Source organism: Eptesicus fuscus, chromosome 21 (assembly GCF_027574615.1).
Source record: "Eptesicus fuscus isolate TK198812 chromosome 21, DD_ASM_mEF_20220401, whole genome shotgun sequence".
NCBI classification, from domain to species: domain Eukaryota; kingdom Metazoa; phylum Chordata; class Mammalia; order Chiroptera; family Vespertilionidae; genus Eptesicus; species Eptesicus fuscus.
In genome coordinates this window covers 9,373,936-9,393,329 of record NC_072493.1, presented here as the reverse complement: position 1 = coordinate 9,393,329, position 19,394 = coordinate 9,373,936, and the positions used below count along the sequence as shown (strand labels likewise).

Genomic DNA, 19,394 nt, shown 5'->3' with positions numbered 1-19,394 from the left:
CAAAATAAGGACCTTGGGTGATGCAAAGGGCCAAATACTCAAGTTACCTCAGCAGACTTAAGAGGCTGCTTAACAAAACACTAGTGATTCCAACATAAGGATCATTTGTTTATTTATTTGTTCATTTAATTTCAGAGAGAATGGGAGAGGGAGAGATAGAAACATCAATGATAAGAATCAATGATTGGCTGCCTCCTGCGCGCCCCCTACTGAGGATCAAGCCCACAACCAGGGCATGTGCCCTTGACCACAATTGAACCCGGGACCTTTCAGTCTGCAGGCCAACGCTCTATCCAATGAGCCAAACCAGCTAGGGCAAGAATCATCTTTTATGTGAAAATCAATAAGCAACATTTTACACTATTTTCCATCAATACACAACCCTTACACATGCAGAGTAGAAACTTTGGCCAAACCGTCCCCCCATACACACTCCTTAAGGACGGGCAGAGGATGCGCAGCCACAGACCTCCTTCCCTTCCCGCCGCCCACCAGCCTTAGGCCAGCTTGGCACTCGCAGAGCTGGGTGCTGGTGGCCCAGGCCACGCTCCCTGTCAGCTGTGTCCCACTCTCCCAACCCCTCCTCTAAGAAGCCCTGTCTGGAGAAGAGAAACAAGAAGAGTTACGGTTCTAGCAGGATCCATTCAAGTCAAGTCAGGTTGGGGTCCTGCCCATCTTCTCTTCATCATGTGATTTAGGGTGGCAAGGGAAAACGGAACAGTCAGAAATGCAGTAACATTTTACAAAGAATAAATTTATTTCCAAATCCTGAATTATAACCAAATTACAATTCCCTCTAGGTCTGTTTTGCGGCTTTACACAAGAATTTTAAAAAACATAGTCAATGGCCAAGTCATTTATACACCAAGCGTCCTGGGGACAGTTTATTTGGACACGACGGGTCCAGCCACCTCTCGCAGCTTCTCGCTGCTCTGCGGCCCAGAGCTGCACTGAGGAACTCCTTCCGCCCTGGCAGAGCCTTGCCCTTGGCAGGAGCTTCCCTTGGGGCCATGATGCACAGATGAAAGCGCACAGATGAAATCACACAGATGAAAGGGTGTAGTCAGCAGGCCTGGGTGCTCCAGCCACTCAATCCCTGGCTCCATCCCCTGCAGGGACAGCCTCAGCTCATAGCCCAAAGCGGGCTGGCGTGCGGCGAGGCGTCATGGGCTCCCCTTGCTCTTTCCGACCTGGAGTGTAGATCTTTGTAGCCCTGGAGCAGAGAGGGGTTAGGAATCACACTGCTGCTCGCTCCAACCAGGATACAAGGCAGGACGGGGAGCCTGAGGCCTTGCTGTTTCTAACTGGTGTGTGGGCAGGCCTCAGGCTGAGGGGCTTCTCCCTGGCACATTGCCACTCCCCCAGCCTTCCCCACTTGTGAGTGGGAGCAGCATAGAACACCACCTCGTTCGATACCCATTGAGGAATGTTGTAAGACAGATTACTCAATAACTCCTTTCACACCCCCGAGGTGAGCTGCGGAGGTAGCCTTCCATCCACTCACCAGGCTCCCACTCCAGCTGTGTCTTAGACTCGGCTGGCCTTTGTCCCCATCCCTGGGGGTAATCTCTAGAGCCCTGGGGTTTCCTATGAATTGGAGTATCTCTGTAATTCACGGCAGGGAAGGTGGGCCTTGGGGGTGGCTCGGACCACATCTAGTAGTTTATGCCAATAAGGTGATTTAGGACTGGGGCCACTAGGCCAGAAAAGCCAACCATGTCATTAGAGGGCTGTGCTTTGAGCCCAGCCTCTGGAGAGGGAAGCGGGGCTGAGGCTGAGGAACCACATGGCCGCTGACTCAATCTATGTGCCTATATGTGAACCCCTGAGAAACTGGGCCCGGAGCTCAGGTGAGCTTCCCTATTGGCAATACTCGGCGTGTCCTGTCACACACCGAGTGCCGGGAGGTTGAAGCAGCCCTGAGGACAATGGGAGCTTTGCAGCTGGTGTCTGAAGCGAGGGTAATCTTGCAAAACACTGTGCCCTTCCTGTGAAGGCTGACTTAACACCAGCACCAGCACAGACGCACAGGCCCAGGCGCTGCTCCCCTCACCAGTGCTTTCCAAACCCAGCTTGTCAGCAAAGCTGTGAGACCTACCCTGCTGCTCCAACCGCCCCCTGGCCCCAAAAGAACATGACAAACAAGGATCAGCACCACCCCTATGTCAGGAACTCCTCCATGTCTCCACACATGACCACTATCAACTTCTGTCCCCAACTCACCTCTACACATTCAACTTTCCTTCAATTGTGACCCGGCATCAGGACCTAGTCGGTCCATCCAGCTGGTCCCTAGGACTTCCCGGGGGCTCCCTCCCAGCCAGGGTCCCAAGTCAAAGCTCACTTGACACTGCCCAGGGGGCTGCGTTTCTCCTGCTCCTGGCGCCGGGCTCGCAGCTGCTCCTCAGCCAGCGCCATCTCCTCCTCCATGGCAGAGGCTTCCTCTTTGGCCCGTCGGCGGTTCTCCTAGAGAAGGGAGAGAGGTACTGGGAGCCACGGGACCAGAGGGTAAGAAAGACTTGTCTGTCCCATCTCCCTGCTGCAAGCCAGGTGCTGTGTAGACCACACAGCTCCCAGAGGCGGGGCTCCGTGGCTGCCTCCCTCAGCACCAAGGCCAGACTGATTAGAGATAGACACTGGATGATGCAATCCTAACCCTATTCAGTCATGTCTCAGCACTCCACTCAGTAAGTACTTATATTTTCTTATGACGTTCATGACTGTGCTAGGAAGCACAGGAAACAGGGAAGACATTACCTCTGGCTAAAACACTCAGACATAAGGAAGATATGTGCAGGCCCAGTGTGGGCAGGACCACACTGAGAAGGGGAAAGCAAAAGCCCCACAGCATTCTGCAACCCTAAGTAATGGATCGAGGTGGTGGCCATCGAGGACACTAAGACCGTGTGGAGATGGAGTAAGAGTCAGGAGTTAGAATGGAGGGGTCAGGTGGAACCTCCAGGCAAGCTCAGCAGCATCGTAAGGGGGAGCACCAGGCTGACAGGACTAAACAAGTGCACAGCACCACGTGCATTTGTGCACCCTTGCTGATCAGCTGACCCTGAGTCTAATCAAGGCTTTAGATTAATTACTAGTTCACAGAAAGTACATGGCATAGAGGCACTCATTCAACACCTTAAAGAACCCATCAGCCCAATACAGAATATGGAACATTCTACAAGATTAATGACCTGGTTTCTCCAATAAATCAATACCATCAAAAAGGTGGGGACAGAGCCTTCTCTAGAATAAAATACTTATTACATATAACAAGTTTCAATGTTTGGATCCTAATTCAACAAATTAATTATAAAAATCTTTGAGATAAAAGAGGAAATCTGAATAAGTACTAGAGACTTAGGTGACACTTAAGACTTAGATGATTAATGCTGTTGAGTGGTACTGGCATGGGAGTTACATTTTAATTTTTAAAAGTCCTTTTAGAGATACAAAGTTCAGGTATTTATGGATGAAAAAACATGTTGTCTGAGATATGCTTTAAAATCTTCCAGGAAAAAGTAAAGAGGGGGGATCAGACGGTGATGTGTCTTCAATACCAGGCTGAGGGGAAATGGATGCCAGAGGCAAACAGAACCTTCCTGGAAAGCACGGGAACCTTACCTGCCGAGACTTTCCTGCCTGTTTCACACTGTAGAACATGGGGCCCAGCTCCGCCAGCCACTCTCCGTCCACGGCAGTCACGCACTGCATGTACTCCTGCAGGCAGAGGGCCACACAGTGGTGATCACAGAGGGCCGAGGCTTCAGGCTGTCCCTCCCAGGCTGGCTCCACAATTAGGAGCTATGTGGGGAGGGCCCTAACCCCCAGCCCTCTGCGGCTGAAATAGGCAAGGAAAAGCCTCAGACACGTGAATGTTAATCCCTTCTCCCACCAAAATGTCTCCATGCTTAAGAAAACGCTGCCTAGTATCCAAAAGAAAAGGCCCAGACCCTCAAAAAACCATTCTAATGACGACACCACAGGGGTTGCTTGTCCACAGCCAAGACCACCGTAACTTAGAGGTTAACTCTGTGCAAGTTTCCCCAAACCCTCACCTGAAAGCCACCCTCAACTCCCCTCAAAGCAAGGCATGTGGTCTCAAGCCTCCCAAGGTCAAAGCTCATCCCAGAAGGCAGTGAAGGGGCCTGGCCTAGCCAGGTGGGCCTATGTCATGCAAGCCGCCTCGGAAAACTCACCTTCGTGGTCATGACCAACTCGTGATACACTATGTAGTCTGGGGTGTAGCCCATTCCAAAGAGGGAGCTGGTGGGGTGCAAGTGGCAGGGCATCCCTGTCCGGATATTCACGTACTCCCCGATTCCCTAGGAAGAGACACAACAGATGGCCACATCAGGAAGATGCTGCTCATTTGGGCAGCTCACCTGTCCCTTAAATAAGACCTCGACACAGGCTTGTGGGGAGGCCCAGATCTGCAGGATTGCACAGGGAGAAGAGAAGCCCTTTCCTAGGCACAAATATCAGGCCAGAAAGGGGCCAAGCTCCAACAGGCTCACCTTGAGCTTGGCTGCCTGGTGGAAATAGGCAGCACAGATGCACTTCCTGACGATGTCCCAGTCGGTGCCACAGGAGGCCAGACTCATCCTCTGCTGCACCATGATGTCCTTGAGCTGAGCCCGCACCTCCCGGACCTAGAGCAGGACACAGGTAGGCACGGATGAAGCCCCCTTCCCAAGCCTTCCACCCCTCAACCTAACATCCCGCTTCTCTGGGTCAGTGCCGCACCTTCCGCATGGCCTTGGCATGGATAAAATGATCGTTACACCAGATGGTAGAGTAATTATTGTTCTTCCACTGAAGGTAAACATTCAGGTAGGTCAAATGGTCACTCTCAGGGACAGCAAACTTCTCCCGGATTTGATCACTCTCCTCCTCTCGGCCCTAGGAAGGAAAAGGGGACCTCTGAGCACAGGGGAGTCCAGGTCCACTGAGAAGAGGCTGGAGTTTCTCACACACACACACAACTTCACACACATCCACATAGTGCTCTAACAGTATGAGAAAGATAGGTGGTTTACAAGATTCATCCTTATGGTGAGAGTTTAGGTACAACCCATCTAGAAGACAAAAAATGCTCTTGCAAATTTTCAAACCATCCTTTCCCCTCACCTTGACCCCAACCTGCTTAACTGAAAACATCAAAATCATTACTCATATCCCTGCATTCTATTTCTTTCAATATTTTTTTACGCTCATCCAAGGGTATGTTTATTGATTTTAGAGAAAGAGGGTGTGTGTGTGTGTGTGTGTGTGTGTGTGTGTGTGTGAGAGAGAGAGAGAGAGAGACAGAGACAGAGACAGAGAGACAGAGAGACAGAGAGACAGAGAGAGAGAGACAGAGAGAAACATCGATTGGTTGCCTCCTGTATGTGCCCGGACCAGGTAACAAACCCACAACCTAGGTATGTGCCCTGACTAGGAATCAAAACCACTCCTTTTGGTGTATGGAATGATGCTCCAACTAACTGAGCCACCCAGCCAGGGCTCCATTCCATTTTAATAACAGAGAGAGAAACTACTGCCCTCTCTAATCCTTCTCGAGCCCATAACTCCCCTGAGGCTTCTGGGAAGAAAACCGAGCCAGCCACTCTCTCCGCACCTTGGGCCTGTAGAAGATGGCTGGGACCGAGAGCATGGAGACAATGAGCAGGATCTCAGAGCTGCAGCCCATGTCACAGGACACAATGAGCATCTTGGACAGGGCTGGGTCCAGCGGGAACTCCACCATCAGCCGCCCAGTTGAGGTCAGACCACCTAGGAGAGAGGAGCAAATCCAGATGAACACAGTCAGGTGCAGAGGCAAAGAACCCAGGCACCAACACCCAGGAGGCCTTGCCCGGCTCCCGGGGCCACAGCACCTGTGTTGTCCAGGGCTCCAAGGATCCAGAGCTGATACATGGAGTTGAGCATGTTGTCCTCCGGGGGCGGGTCCATGAAGTGGAACTGCAGCAGGTCCTGCACCCCCAGGGACTTGAGCAGCAGCACCACGTTGGCCAGGTTGGTCCTCTGGATCTCGGGCACCGTGGTGGTCAGGAGCTCATTCTTGTAGGCGCTCTGGGTGTAGAGCCTGCCAAGGAGAAGACCGAGTGCCACTGCACCCACCAGCACACTGGGCACTGAGCCCTCCAGCACGCCTGGCTGCCTGCGCTGTAGTGACGCTCCCTCAGCTTCCACTGTACGCGCACCCCGAACAGCCAGGACAGAGGAGGCCAAGAGTAGGAGAATTCCTCATTTCCTCCCCGCCTCTCCCCACTTTCTCTCTGAATTGTGAATTCCCACCTATTCAAAACTTAGTCTTGCCAGCTTACTCTTCTGCTAGAGGGTCCTATATGCTTGTTTCATTTCTGGAACCAAAGAGCCTGGAACTAGAATTATCACTGGGTTTTATTTTCTTCATACTTTTCTGTATTTTCCGAATTTCTATAGTGAATACATTATTTCTGAAAATTAGGACCAAAAAAAGAATAGTTGGAGATGTAAAAAAGAACCAATGATGTGTGTAATTTGCTCAGATTTATCCTCTAAGGGAAAACATGCTGTAATTATTGGTCTTCTACGGCAAGCACATTCAACATAGGTCTGCCTAAAACCCAAAACTGCTTAGACCTCAGAGCTGCCTGGAAAGCTACTTCTTCTCCTCAGCAGCGAATGATGAGAGGACCAACAAGTGGCAGCCTAACCATCGGTCCCCAACCTCTGCTGGGTCACAGTCCAATCCCGCCACCCCAGCCCTGGCCCCACACGCAGCAATCCCAGCGCCGCCCCGGAAAGCAGGCTGGCACAGGGTTCCTACCTGAAACACTGACCTGGGCCCGTCCTGCCAGCTCGCCCCGACCTCTGGTTGGCATTGGCCTGGCTGATGGGGTAGATCTGCAGAGCATCCATGCCAATCCTGGGGTTGAAGACCTAGGAGGAGCAGCAAAGAGCTGATTAAGGTCAGAATGAGGGGGGAAAGGAAAAGGGAAGCAGCCTTGAGACAAAGACATCCCTGGTTGTTACACACTGCAGAGCAGTGTCTCAGCAACACAGGCAGGATTAAAGAGTCAAGCACAGAGCAAGTTCAGAATTCAATAAACGTTAGTCTCTTAAACCAACACCACCTTCATGTGAATCCCTCATTGGAGAGCAGAGGACCCAGAGCCTGCTTCCCACCCTGACCAGGCTTTGAGGTGAGGGCCCTGGGCCCCGGCGCCTGTGTCTTCTCTTACCTTTAATTTGCAATAACCCGAATCAATAACGAACATGATGCCGTCGACAGTCAAAGATGTCTCAGCAATGTTGGTGGCAACGATACACTTCCGAACACCATCTGGAGCCTACAGCCGGGCAAGGAGGTACAGGGAGAGAAAGCTATAGACCTTCAGGTAGCAAAGACCCCCTGAACCCGAGGAAGCAGCATGTCCCACCCCTGCCAGAAAAGTAACTCGTGCTCTCTCTTGCCCTCCTTTGTGAGAACCCAGGAGGACCCAAAGGTGAGGGCCCAGGACAGACAGACGTTCTTGCTGCCGCACCTTCTGGAAGATTTTGGCCTGGAGGTCAGAAGGCAGCTGGGAGTAGATGGGCAGCACGGCCAAGGCGGGTGCATTCTCCAGTTCTTCCAGATGTTCCACAATCTGGTCTGAGGTCACCTGAGGTCACAGCAACCATGAGACACTGTATGCGCACACACAGGATACACCCGTACATCACGGTCACGACAAGGCACGTACCTCTATGTCCTCCTGGCCAGGCATGAAGATGAGGATGTCCCCAGGGGCCCCTGACAGGTGCACCTGCAAGGACTGCTTCACTGCGGCCTCCACGTAATCCTCCTGCGGGGTCTGCAACACCAGCCAGGGACAGCGTCAGAGGAAAGTGTCGAGGGAAATGCAGGCCAGGCACCGCTCTGGGAACCAGTGGCCCAGGCACTAGTCTAGGGCTAGAGACGGCAGACTTTCAGGGTTGCCACACCTGCAGATGAGCTTGACTAACCCCAGGGGCCCCACACTTCCGCTCCAAAGAAACAATAAAACAAAACATACCCAAAGCACAGTCCTTTGGCTCTGAGCCCTGGAGCTGCAGGCTGCCCCACGCGCCTCACGGTACCCACAACACCTTTCCCAACTCAGTATCCTATCCTGCGCCCTCCAACTTCCCATCAGAGCTCAGGGTCAGTTCAAAATAAGGAGGCCTCAGTACCTTGCTGAAGAGGATGTCAACAGGGAAGGTACGGCCAGGGATGTGGAAGATGGGAACATTCCCAAAAAAGGCAGCAAATTTCTCTGCATCCATAGTGGCCGATGTGACAATGAGCTTCAGGTCGGAGCGCCGAGCCACCACCTAAGAGAAGAGGTCAGTCAGAGGCTTCCCCACAGGTTTGGGACCCTTGGCTTCCATCCTCCAGTCTCATCAATGAACATTATTCCCAAATGAAACAGAGCCGAAGCTGATGAACCGGCACATAGATGCATAACAATCCTAAAGACCGAACCCATGGAGCACAGCCAAGAGAACATGAGCCACTCAGCTGAGCAAGGACAGAATAAACTCCAACAGCAGGTCTGAACGCAGCTACCAAGGGCCTTGGGACATTCTGGCCTGAGAGACCCCCCAGCTTCCCCAGGCTCGACCCCAGCCCACCGAAGCGCCCCGGACACTACCTGCTGACAGTGTGCTGGTCAAAGCCCCGTGGATGCAACCCCGCAGCCCTCACCTCCCGGAGGAGCCCGAAGAGCACATCAGTGTTGAGGGAGCGCTCGTGCGCCTCATCCATGATGATGGCGCTGTAGTGATCCAGGTCTGCTTCCCGGAGGGACTCTCGGAGCAGGATCCCGTCAGTCATGTATTTGATCAAGGTGTTTTCTGAAGTGCAATCTTCAAAGCGGATGGCATAGCCCACCTGGAGGTCAGAGAGAGAGGGCTCAGAAGCTCTGCTACAGCTCACCATTGTCACACCCCGTGCTGGGTCCAGGCCATAGCAGATCAGCTCAAATAGACGGGAACTACCGGGTAATGTCTACAGCTCAGCCCTCGCCCACTCACCTCCTCACCAAGGTTTCCGCCCATCTCTTCACTGACTCTCTTGGCCACCGACATGGCCGCCACACGCCGAGGCTGGGTGCATCCAATCATCCCGTAGTCCGTGTAACCATCTTCATGCAAGTACTGGGTCAGCTGAGTGGTCTTACCACTCCCCGTCTCCCCAACCACAATCACAATGCTGTTATCTCTACGAGGGAGAGAAGGCAAAGGGCAAATCAGCCGGAGTGGAGGACCACATCCAAGCCTCCCAGAAGATGCTGCCACCTCCTGTCTGGCTAGCCAAGAAGCATGCCTGCTTAGCGAGGAGGATTTCCCTGGGAAAACAGATACCCCCTGAAAGGTCTAAAACATGGTGAGGTTTAAACAAGCGAACAAGAGCAAAACAATGCCATCTTGCTTGCTTTCCCTTCTCCATCAGATGAAACGCCCAAAAGGAAAAGAACGACCAAGTAAACACAGGAGCCAAAGGAGACACCGATTCAGGGCTGGAATTCCCCGGCCCCGGGCTGTTACCTGATGATAGTGAGCAGCTCCTGCTGCACAGCGAAGATGGGCAGGTACTGCCTCTGCTCCAGAATTGACTTCTTTTTGGCGAATTCACTGCTGGCCTCGCTCTTTTTCTTCATGTGATCCGCAAACTTCTGTTCTGTCCTGAAAACACACGGCAGCCTAAGCACCCTGCACGATTTCCCACATTTTCCTTCCTCATCAGGTTACTGCCCTTCTTCCTTCGCCCAAGAACGAGGACTGCTTCAACAAGACCTAATAAACCTTCAAGACCCTGGAGCAGCTAGGGGGTCTGAGATGCGCTCGCCTCCTCCAGCCTAAAGGAGCAGAGCTGCTGTGTGAGAATCCATCATCCACAACACACCCAAGGCCCCGGTCAAACAGCTAAATGGCTCAGAGGAGTTACAGATTGGCAGGTGGGCAAATCCTCTGCTCTAAAAATGAGTTCAGCCAGAAGAGGAGCTGAAATGACAAGTCATTGCCTTACACAGAACACCTGGGGCAAGTTCAGCACAACCCCTAAGGGGCTAAAGGAGTCATGGCTGCAGAGGCCAGACCAAGGTCAGACCTCCGACCTCCTCTCGACCGGATGGCGCAGTCTATAAGGCTTCGTTTCCAAAGAATTGTGAGAACAGTCGACCTAATATTTACCTACTTCTCCTAAAAGCACTCAAATATCTGACACATGTGCACATCCCAAGACTCAAAAGCACTATGTAGTTTTCCCAAGACTCCACAGCAAAAGGACACCCGCCCAGTGCTACGTGAGTCCACACAATCTTCCCCCACCGCCTCCCCAGACGTTTCCTTTGTCACACCTACCCACGCTCTGAAAAGCTTCCTACTTCTAATTCCCAGTCGCTCCTGGTCAGCTAACAATTAACCTTCAAGGGATTAAATTTTCTAGAAACTAACAAGGGCTGGTCAATAGTATCAACTTCTTGCCCTGGCTGGTGTGGCTCAGTTGGAGTATCATCTCATACACTGAAAGGTTTCATGTCCAATCCCTGGTCAGGGCACATACAAAGGTTGCGTACAGGAGGCAACCGATCGATGTTTCTCTCTCTTTCTCCCTTCCTTTAAAATCAATTTAAAAAAATAGTACCGACTTCTCATTTAGGACACTTGTCACAAGGGTACAGAGAATTATTAATTCAGATGACAGTTCCATAGGGCTTCAGAGTGTTCAAAGGACGAGCTTCACAAGAGACATGTGAGTCCAGCCGCCTCCCCAATGTGGGAGTCCTAATAAGCACTTACCCAACATTGCCTTGGATACCTCTGTGAACAGGGAAGTCACTACCTGATAAGACAACCCTTTCTATTTTTGAACCTCTGTTAAAAATAGTTCTTCCTTATGTTGAACTGAAATCTAAGGGGCCAAAGCCCACTTTCTCCCACCAAGCACCTGAGAGGCACTTTAGCAGAGTAGCTAAGAGTGGGCTCCTAAGCTGGACTGTCTGGGTCTGGTCCTCCCTCTACCATTTATCAGCTGGGTGACCTCGAACAAGTTATTTAACCTCCCTGGGCCTCATTATCCTCACATGAAATAGGAGTAACAGCACCTATCCCATGGAATTGTGGTGCGAATTCAGTGAGCAAGTAACTGAGGCACTTAACGCTGCCTGACACAGAGGAAGCTCCTGCAGAAATAGCAGCAATAGGAATAATATCTAGGGAGAGTTGAAGATGATAGAAAAGAAAGACCAGGAGGAAGGGTCCAGAAGAAACCAGAAGACTCAAAGTGACATCACTTTCTGATTCACGAGCCCGAATCCTATCAGTTCCAATGCAAGTGCCCTTGAGGGCCCGTCTTTGGAGAGAGCCCACTGCTGGCCGAGACTCCTACCTGTAGTCCACTTTACCATCTTCTGTTAGCGCTTTATCTGGTTCTTCCTCTTTTTTGACACCCATTATATCTCCCAGTTTGGTTCCAGCCAGTTCCCAGTGTTTGTGTTGAGCCTGAAAAAGACACGAAAAGTAAGCCTGTACCATCCTGTGGTAAGACTGTGTTCAGGAAAAGCAATCCCACGGTCCAGGCTTCATCCAGCAGCAGGTGGTGAATTCCCACAGGCATTCCACCTTCAGCCTTAGGCTCCCAAAGCACCGGCCAGTGGCTGTCCCAGCAAAGGTCCTGGTGGAGGGACGCAATGCCCTGTGCCAAGGACTGGTTCTTGCTCCGTGAGTGTCCTTTAACCTCCAAAAGGAACACTACCTATGAGCTCTGATACGACTTTAAAAAGGAAAGAATATGCAGACTCCCCAGCCCCAGAAGACAGGAAGCCAACCTTCTTGCGTTCCTTTTGCTCCCGGTGCTTCCGCACTGTTTGACTGCCTTTTCGAGCAATGATGGCCAGGTCGGAAGTGGCATCCTTGACGGGAATCACAGGCTCCGGCTGCAGGAAGTTGAGGGGAAGAGAAATTCCCACTGATCATCAATCTCAACAAGAAGGTCCATTTCCCAACAGCCCCAGTAAATGAAAGGGGTGGCTACCCTACTGTGATGGGGGCATATTTTCCCCTTTCCTTCCTTCCTTCCTTCCCACTTCCACTTCCGGTCTTTCTGAGCTTTCTTGCCTCAGGCCACAGAGGAACCTCACCTGCTTGGTGAAGACGATGCGCCCGTCCAGGAAGGGCGGCACCAGGTTGTGCACCATCAGATGCACCTTGGCTGCGCTATCCTCTTCGAAGTCCTCATCCACCTCCAGCCGGTGGACCACCCCGCTGGTGAGCATGCGGTTGGTCTCCCAGCGTTCGTTATCCTGTAAGAACACAGTGGGAGGCCACACTCAGAATGAAACCAAAGGTGGTTCTGAAAGGTCACCAGGCAAGTGCATGCAAGACGTCCTGACAGAGGGCCCTGGGGGCCGCGCCATGTCACAGGCCTCTCTACCCTGCAGCTCCTCAGACAGAAGAGTCACTGATCCCAAGTCACCTGCAGGCCTTTTTCCAAGAAGCGGCACTTTCTATCTCAGCCAGAACCTCTACCTGGACACACAAATGGTGACTGTCCCCAGCCCCATTCAGAGACTCAAAGAACACAGACCACAGAGCCAAGCCCCACCCAACCAGTTCCCATCAACAGCACCCCTCAAGGAAGTACTGCAAAGAGAGAAGTTTTAAGTTGGGTTTTTGTAAGCTACTGTCAAGTCCCACACACTCCCCTCCTCCACCTCTAGAGCTACAGCTGCTCCTGGCACTTCGGCTGAGGGGACACTAGCTGTGCTGCCATCACACGCACATGACCCGCTGCTGCCCCCACGTGCCCCCACTCCAGCTGAACCTGCCCCCGCCGCGGTGGGCAGCAGCATCACCTCATTGATCTGTCTCCGCTGAGCCGAAATGCGCTTCTGCTTCTGTTTATGCAGGTGCTGCTCCCGCCGCCTCACGTAGTCCTCGGAGGAGTAGGCCAGGGGATTGTGGAACTCATCATACCCCTCATCCATCATGTACCAGTCCCGGTCGGCTTGCTGCAGGGCAGGAGACAAAGCACGGGAACAGGAAACGGATCACGTTTATGCACAAGACATGGCCAGAAGGGGAGGAAGTTCGGTAAGAAGTCACTGGTGCGGTGGAGCAGCCCTGTGAGAGGTGCAGGAGGTCACCCCACTCTGAGATGAGCCTCTCCAGACTACAGTGACCGACTACGTATGTAAGACTTCCCACGGCAGTTCATCATGTCAGCACTTCTCAGATTCACCACATGGTGGCACCAACACATAACTAGAGAAGTCGGGTGGTTCCTGCCTCAGGTGAGACGTTTCATTGGGAGCCTGTGCCTCTGGAGAGATTCCAGAGCTTTGGGACTGAACAAGGCTCAGCTTCCCTGAGACTGTCATCAAAGTCCAATTCCACTCGAGTGTCACTCGTGGCCCCTGTGCTCTGACACATCCTGTCACCCATTCCCGGATGGATGGTCACCATCCCTCACTCAGTCCCTCAAAGATAAAAAGTTTTTACCCTCTGGTCATCCTCCCATTGCTGCCGCTCCTCTTCTGTGTCAAATGAAATCCCTTCTTCTCCATCCTCACGTCTCGCTGAAGGAGAACACGCAGCGGGTGAGACCACACAACCCCAGCTTATCCCCAGTGGCCACCAACAGATCTGCAAGGTGCACAGCACCCGAGGCACAGCTTTGCTCAGCCTGACCAGGGGGAGTGACCCTGCCTCCTACCGCCTACTCCCACGCGGCCTTACCTCGGCCCCTGGACAGACGCGGGGTGGACCCCAGGTGTCTTCTGTCATCAGCCCACTCATTGTACTTGTAGGATGGGGTTGGCAATGGTGTGTCGTCCGAGTACTTGCTCCTCACAGACCTGGGAAACAGTATAGCCAGCATCACTAAGCAGTCACTAGGCTGAGACATGTCCCTGAGCTGCCACCTGGTCTCCCAGCCCAGAGCCCTTTGCCCTCATCCCATCCACCCATGCCACCCACCGAGGGAAACTAGGCTGCTCTGCCCAGAACATCACCTATCCCGATCTCGACTGGACGGCCGGTGGCTCCGTTCAGAATCCCGATAGGAGGGTGTTGGCGAGGGCGATTCCCACTGGGAGCGCCTTGAGGAGCCATAGCCACTATCCTCTTCCTCCCAGGTAGACCTTGACGGGGTGGCTGCGTCTGGGGCACAAAAGACACATCCATAGGAAAAATGTAAATTAACCAGGACATGGCTCTAGAACTATTAGCTAAAAGTCAACTTCCCAAATTTACTTTACTATTTATAAACTTTGTACCTATTTATAACGGATAAGATGGTTCTGACAGTTTTTAAAGATATCTGCATTTTGCGCTGGCTGGTTTGGCTCTGTGCATCAGCCTGTGGACTGAAGGGTCCCAGGTTCAATTCTGGTCAAGGGCGCATGCCCAGGTTGCGGGCTCAATCCCCAGTGGGGGGTGTGCAGAAGGCAGCCAATCAATGATTCTCTCTCATCATTGATGTTTCTCTCTCTCTCTCCCTCTCCCTTCCTCTCTGAAATCAATAAAAATACTTTAAAAAAAAAAAAAAGGTATCTGTGTTTTAACAGTTCAGTTTTCATCTGTGTTTATAACATTTCAAGGAATTTCCTATTTGTCTCTGCAAACATAACCCTTTAAATGTAATTATTTTAATGCCTCCTTCTTCTGCTCTCCAGCTCCTATTCTTTCCTGCCACATGGAAAAGTGGCCACTCAGTAAGCCGCCCCTCACCTTAAAGGAGCATATCCATCTGCCTTCCCACCCAACTCAGAACCAAAGAGTCCTAGAAGTTCATGATGGAATCAGGAATTCCCTCTCTGCCCACAGCAGTCCCACTGAGGAGGGGAGTCGCTCTCCCTGCCCTTTATACGCCTGACCCCTCACAAACCACCACCAGCAACAGCTCATTCTACCTTTAGGTCGGTGTCTCGGGCTCTCTGGTTCATTTCTCCGGCTGCGCTCTGATCCTCCATCCCGTTCTGATCTGCTGCTGTGCCTGCTTCTATCCCGCTCATCTGCCAAGAGTCACACACAGAGCTTAGAAAACATGTGTCCCATCCAAACTTCCACCGTCGTCACCCTCAGGAAAGGACAGGCCTTCCCACTCACTCACAGGCACAACCTGCACTGCTCTACTACGATCCATGGGCTCCTGACACTCACATACCCCCTTCTTTCAAGGGGAAAAATAGTTACTGGCTAGAAAGTTTCAAACTCACAGTAACAGTTACTTCCTGTAAGAATTCAGAAAAGGACAGTTACAAGTCTATAGTGAGTAGCTGCTTAATAGTTACAAGTCAATAAGCTATAAAACTTAAACAATACTGAGCAAAGCCAGCACTGGACTATGTCTAGCTTTACTCCATAGCACTGTCCTCCCTCTATCATTAGCACTATTGTCAACTCTACATAGCAGAGATGTTGCAAGTAACAGTTCTTAAACTGCCTGCTATTCCCAATCACAACAGGGTCAAAACCAATCAGAATGACATTATGCAAATAGGGCTCCTTAATTTAATGGGCATTATAAAAACTCCGGCAACAGGGAAGATGCTGGCATGTTCATTCAAATACTTAATGGGCTATGGGACCATGCTGGGCAGTCTACCTCTGTCTCTCTTGCGGTCACCATCTCGGTCCCGTGATCTCTCCTTCCGATCCTTTTCTTCTTTGGATGATGCATAGACACCATGTTCCCGGCGCTCCCGCTCTCTCTGCCGACTACGTTCCCAAAACTCTTCGCTCACACCACCGGGATGGGATGGAGTCTCTACCCGAGCAGAGCGATAATGTCTGAAACAGGGAGGGCAACAGGTAAGGAGAAAAGCCTTGCCCACCTCTGGCTGTGCCCAACGAGTGACCTGTCCTTTACCCCCTGGTACTGCAGGCTTCCACATGGCAACAACCCAAAGCATTTCTAACCACCACCATCCACTCGCTGGTCTCCTTTAAATGTTCCCCACAAATCTGAAGAACGTACCAGTTCCTACCTGCCCTCAATATTATAAAAATAAAATAAATCCAAGAAACTGAGAGATAAATGTGGGGCATTATTTTCTGGCCTCCATTTTCATTGTCTATGGGTCAACCCATCCTAAAGCCTTTACCTGTCTTTCCGGCTACCTCGACCAGACTGGTCACTGCCGTCCTCCTCACCATCCCTCTGGTCATCCTTGCTCTCTTCCCAGTCCTTGTAGGAAGACACTTTGGATTTCTTCTTGTCCTCCCCATCGTCTTTCTCCTCTCGCTCCCTCCGTTTCAGGGAAGCCAACAAGTCCAGTCCCAGCAATGAAGGGCGGGGAGCGGGGGCCTTAAAGACATGCTGCTCACTGGCTGCACTTTTGGTCTTGCAAATAAGACCGCCAACCTGAGAGTCCCCATCAGTGCCTTCCAATCTATGGATCGAGCTGTCTTCACTGGTGTCCTCCATGATAGGCTCTGGGATTTCCCTGGAAGGAAACAAACCATTTGGCAAAGGACATGAGAGGGGAAAGGCTTAGCTCTGCTGTATCCTAAGGTAACTGTAGTCATAGGTATATTTAAGACCAGGATTTCTTAAGTACCTCTTGCTAAGATCCTTCCATCAGGTCACTGACAATCTCAAAAGATCATCCTACTCCCACCACAACACACATAAGAAATATACACACATTCACCCCAAATACCAGGATCCAAGACAGCATCCTCGAGCCTCATGATGGCACACTTATTAGAGTGTCACACTTATGATGACATCTATAAAGGGAGGATCGGGGATTTGAAGTCAGAAACTCAATTAGATATGAAGTCAGAAACCTCCGTTAGAATCCAGGCTCCTGATTATTTTCTACCTGTATGAGTGTAAGCAAATAACTTAATCTTTGGTTAGGCATAATTTCTACATCTATAAAATGGAAATACTTTTTGCTCTAATCCACGAACTTCTTGTGAAAATAAGAGAGAACATGGGAAAGCTTTCTGCAACTATAAAGAGTTACATAAATGTAATTGTTACATTGTATTCTTTGCTGTGCTATGCTGGGTCCCTTGACATGTTTTTACATGAGTTCTTCTACCCTCTCCTTCCCTTTAAACCAGGGGTCCTCAAACTTTTTAAACAGGGGGCCAGTTCACTGTCCTTCAGACCGTTGGAGGGCTGGACTATAGTTTAAAAAAAAACTATGAACTATGAACACTGCACATATCTTATTTTGAAGTAAAAAAAAAAAAAAAAAAAAAAAACGGCAAAAACTCCCGCATGTGGCCCGCGGGCCATAGTTTGAGGACGCCTGCTTTAAACTCACAGAGACTGCAGAGACATTGGGGTACAAGGCTACCATCTATGTGATCCATACTTTACTGGCTTTTTTTGGACGAACTCAAAATCTGTTTTAAAATAATCTATGTTCACCAAAAACATTGATGAGAAAATGGGTGTTTCTGAAGAGTATTTATTTAGGTGGCTGTAAGATTTCCTGGTACTCCACTTGTAATAAATTCCTCTTTACCTCCCATTATACACCATCCACTTGTGAACATACACCAGTTCTGAGCGCTTAGATAATTCCCCTCATTCCAAGTCAGTGAAGCAAAGGAAGTGTCAAGGAGCAGTGTACCACCAGAATCCAGAATGGTTTACACAGCTCTAATTAACGTGCACAGCCCTATAGAGGAATAGAGTCAAACAGACTAGACACATAATATGGACACAGAAACAAGAGCTACGTTTTGAAAAATGTCATCAGGGCCCTGGCCAGTTTCCTCAGTGGTTAGAGCATCGGCCAGCCAACTGAAGGGTCATGGATTTGATTCCTGATCAAGGGTCAAGGGCCAAGGGCACATATCTGGGTTGTAGGTTGTCTCACCACAGTCAGGGCATGTGCAGGAGACAACCAATTGATATGTCTCACATTAATGTTTCTCTCTCTCTCTCCCTCCCTCCCTCCTCCTACCTTCCATTCTCCCACCCTTCCACCCTTCCACTTTCTGAAAATCAATGGGGAAAAAATATCCTCAGATAAGGATTAACAAAAAAAGGAAAGAAAGGAAGGAAGGTAGGAAAGGAAAGGAAAGGAAAGGAAAGGAAAGGAGGGAGGGAGGGAGAAAGGAAAGGAGGGAAGGAAGGAAAGGAAAGGAAAGGGAAAGGGGAAAGGAAAGGAAGGAAGGAAAGGAAAGGGAGGAAAGAAAAATGTCATCGGGTAGAAGAAGGAAAAGCTGCATATTGATGACATCTGGATATACCCGTGAGAAAATCTAAACAAGAAGGTAGAGCCGTACAGGCTCTGCTCAGAAGTAGACTAAACTAGAAAATATACCCCTAGAATGCCATTCTATGCAGGAGAAAGAGCCTTGACTTGTCTGTCTTGCTGATGCTGTACTCAATGCCTAGCAAAACAAACGTTTGGTGAATAAATGGATTAATGAATTTAAACTGATTGAAGGAAAACAGAAAGTGAACCATTTGGAGAGACAGCAAGAGAAGATACCAGCAGCACTAGACAAGGTGTCTGACAGCAAACCTTAATTAGCTGCTGGGATGAATAAATAAGGAGTTAAGGGGCTGGATTCTGGAGAAGGATTAATGACAAAGCGGCTATATGGGGTACGAGAAAAAAAAAACAACAATGGAAAAAAGAAACTGGATTTACTCATTAGAACAATTATTCATTCAGTACCTTCCCTGAGCCAATCGCTGTTCTGGGAAATAGGGACTGAGCAGAGAACAAACCAGACAAAAATCCCCGCCCTCTTGGGGGTAACATTCTAGCAGAGGAGATCGCCTACAGATACAATGTGACAGAGAAGAGGAAGACACAGGGCTCAGACGTCCGTGTGGGAGTGGGCTAATGCGGAGGCCCAAGGAAGGGTGACCCCGGGAAGCAGCCCTGGCCGCAGAGGCCGCCCCAGACCTGAGCAGAACAAAGAGAAAAGCCCGGCCAGGCAGGACCCGCGCGCATCCCTAGGGTAAGACAAGCTGAGTGGCAGGGACCACCAGACTTTCCAAGCCCGGGCCCGACCTGAGCGAAGGACAGACACCCGCCGCCCGGAGCCGCCATGATTGGGGAAGGGCAGGTCCGGAAGGAAGAAGGGACACTCACCTCACCAAGCCCGACTCTCGGGAGGTTCTGTCCCTGATTCCGGGGCGCCGGCGCCACCACCCCTCGCTCAGATCGCCTTAGAGAACCAAAACCAGCACCTTGAAAGCCGCCATTATTGTCCCATAATACCTTGTGCGGCCCCTTCTATCCGTCCAAAGAGACCATAGAGAGCGACCCGGAAAATGCCGGTTCCTGGCTCCCAGCCCGGGACATAACGCGACCAGGCCCTCCAGATTAGAGTGCCCTCCTCTGGGACTCCGATCAGAGACACTTCCGAGTCCCGCGGCGACCAACCACACCGGCCTGAGAGGC

The 19,394-nt window shown here is 50.9% G+C and overlaps 2 protein-coding genes across 3 annotated transcripts in view; one reads left to right on the top strand and one right to left on the bottom strand.

The window, feature by feature from the left end:
- Window positions 1-733: 733 nt before the first annotated feature.
- DHX38 (DEAH-box helicase 38) lies at window positions 734-19,344 on the bottom strand. 2 transcript variants are annotated; one of them, XM_054710303.1, is made up of 27 exons: window positions 19,083-19,344; window positions 16,113-16,454; window positions 15,614-15,798; window positions 14,919-15,020; window positions 14,019-14,166; window positions 13,744-13,862; window positions 13,507-13,583; window positions 12,861-13,016; window positions 12,147-12,308; window positions 11,835-11,942; window positions 11,396-11,508; window positions 9,553-9,690; window positions 9,040-9,226; window positions 8,711-8,896; window positions 8,197-8,337; window positions 7,728-7,838; window positions 7,530-7,646; window positions 7,227-7,334; window positions 6,812-6,924; window positions 5,877-6,085; window positions 5,618-5,772; window positions 4,744-4,899; window positions 4,515-4,649; window positions 4,197-4,322; window positions 3,622-3,717; window positions 2,345-2,466; window positions 734-1,213 (listed from the first exon to the last, which is right to left on the bottom strand). In XM_054710303.1, exons 2-27 carry the CDS (start codon window positions 16,433-16,435, stop codon window positions 1,129-1,131), a joined length of 3,678 nt encoding a protein of 1,225 aa, XP_054566278.1. In that variant the 5' UTR covers window positions 16,436-16,454; window positions 19,083-19,344; the 3' UTR covers window positions 734-1,128. The 2 variants fall into 2 exon arrangements, with proteins under 2 accessions (XP_054566278.1, XP_054566279.1); XM_054710304.1 differs by having other exon boundaries at window positions 19,212-19,344.
- Window positions 18,790-19,394, top strand: part of TXNL4B (thioredoxin like 4B) — a 35,204-nt gene continuing 34,599 nt past the window's right edge. Inside the window, exon 1 of the mRNA XM_054710325.1 lies at window positions 18,790-18,948. The gene's annotated coding sequence lies outside the window, so the exon portion shown is untranslated. The remainder of the gene's footprint in view (window positions 18,949-19,394) is intronic.

Excerpts from the sequence above, each read along its gene's own strand:
- DHX38 (XM_054710303.1), bottom strand. The coding sequence starts at position 16,435 with ATGGAGGACACCAGTGAAGACAGCTCGATCCATAGATTGGAAGGCACT. Across the intron at positions 12,309-12,860 it reads AGCGGAGACAGATCAATGAG|GATAACGAACGCTGGGAGAC; the intron begins GTGATGCTGCTG and ends GTGTTCTTACAG. Across the intron at positions 8,897-9,039 it reads GCGGAAACCTTGGTGAGGAG|GTGGGCTATGCCATCCGCTT; the intron begins GTGAGTGGGCGA and ends TCTGACCTCCAG.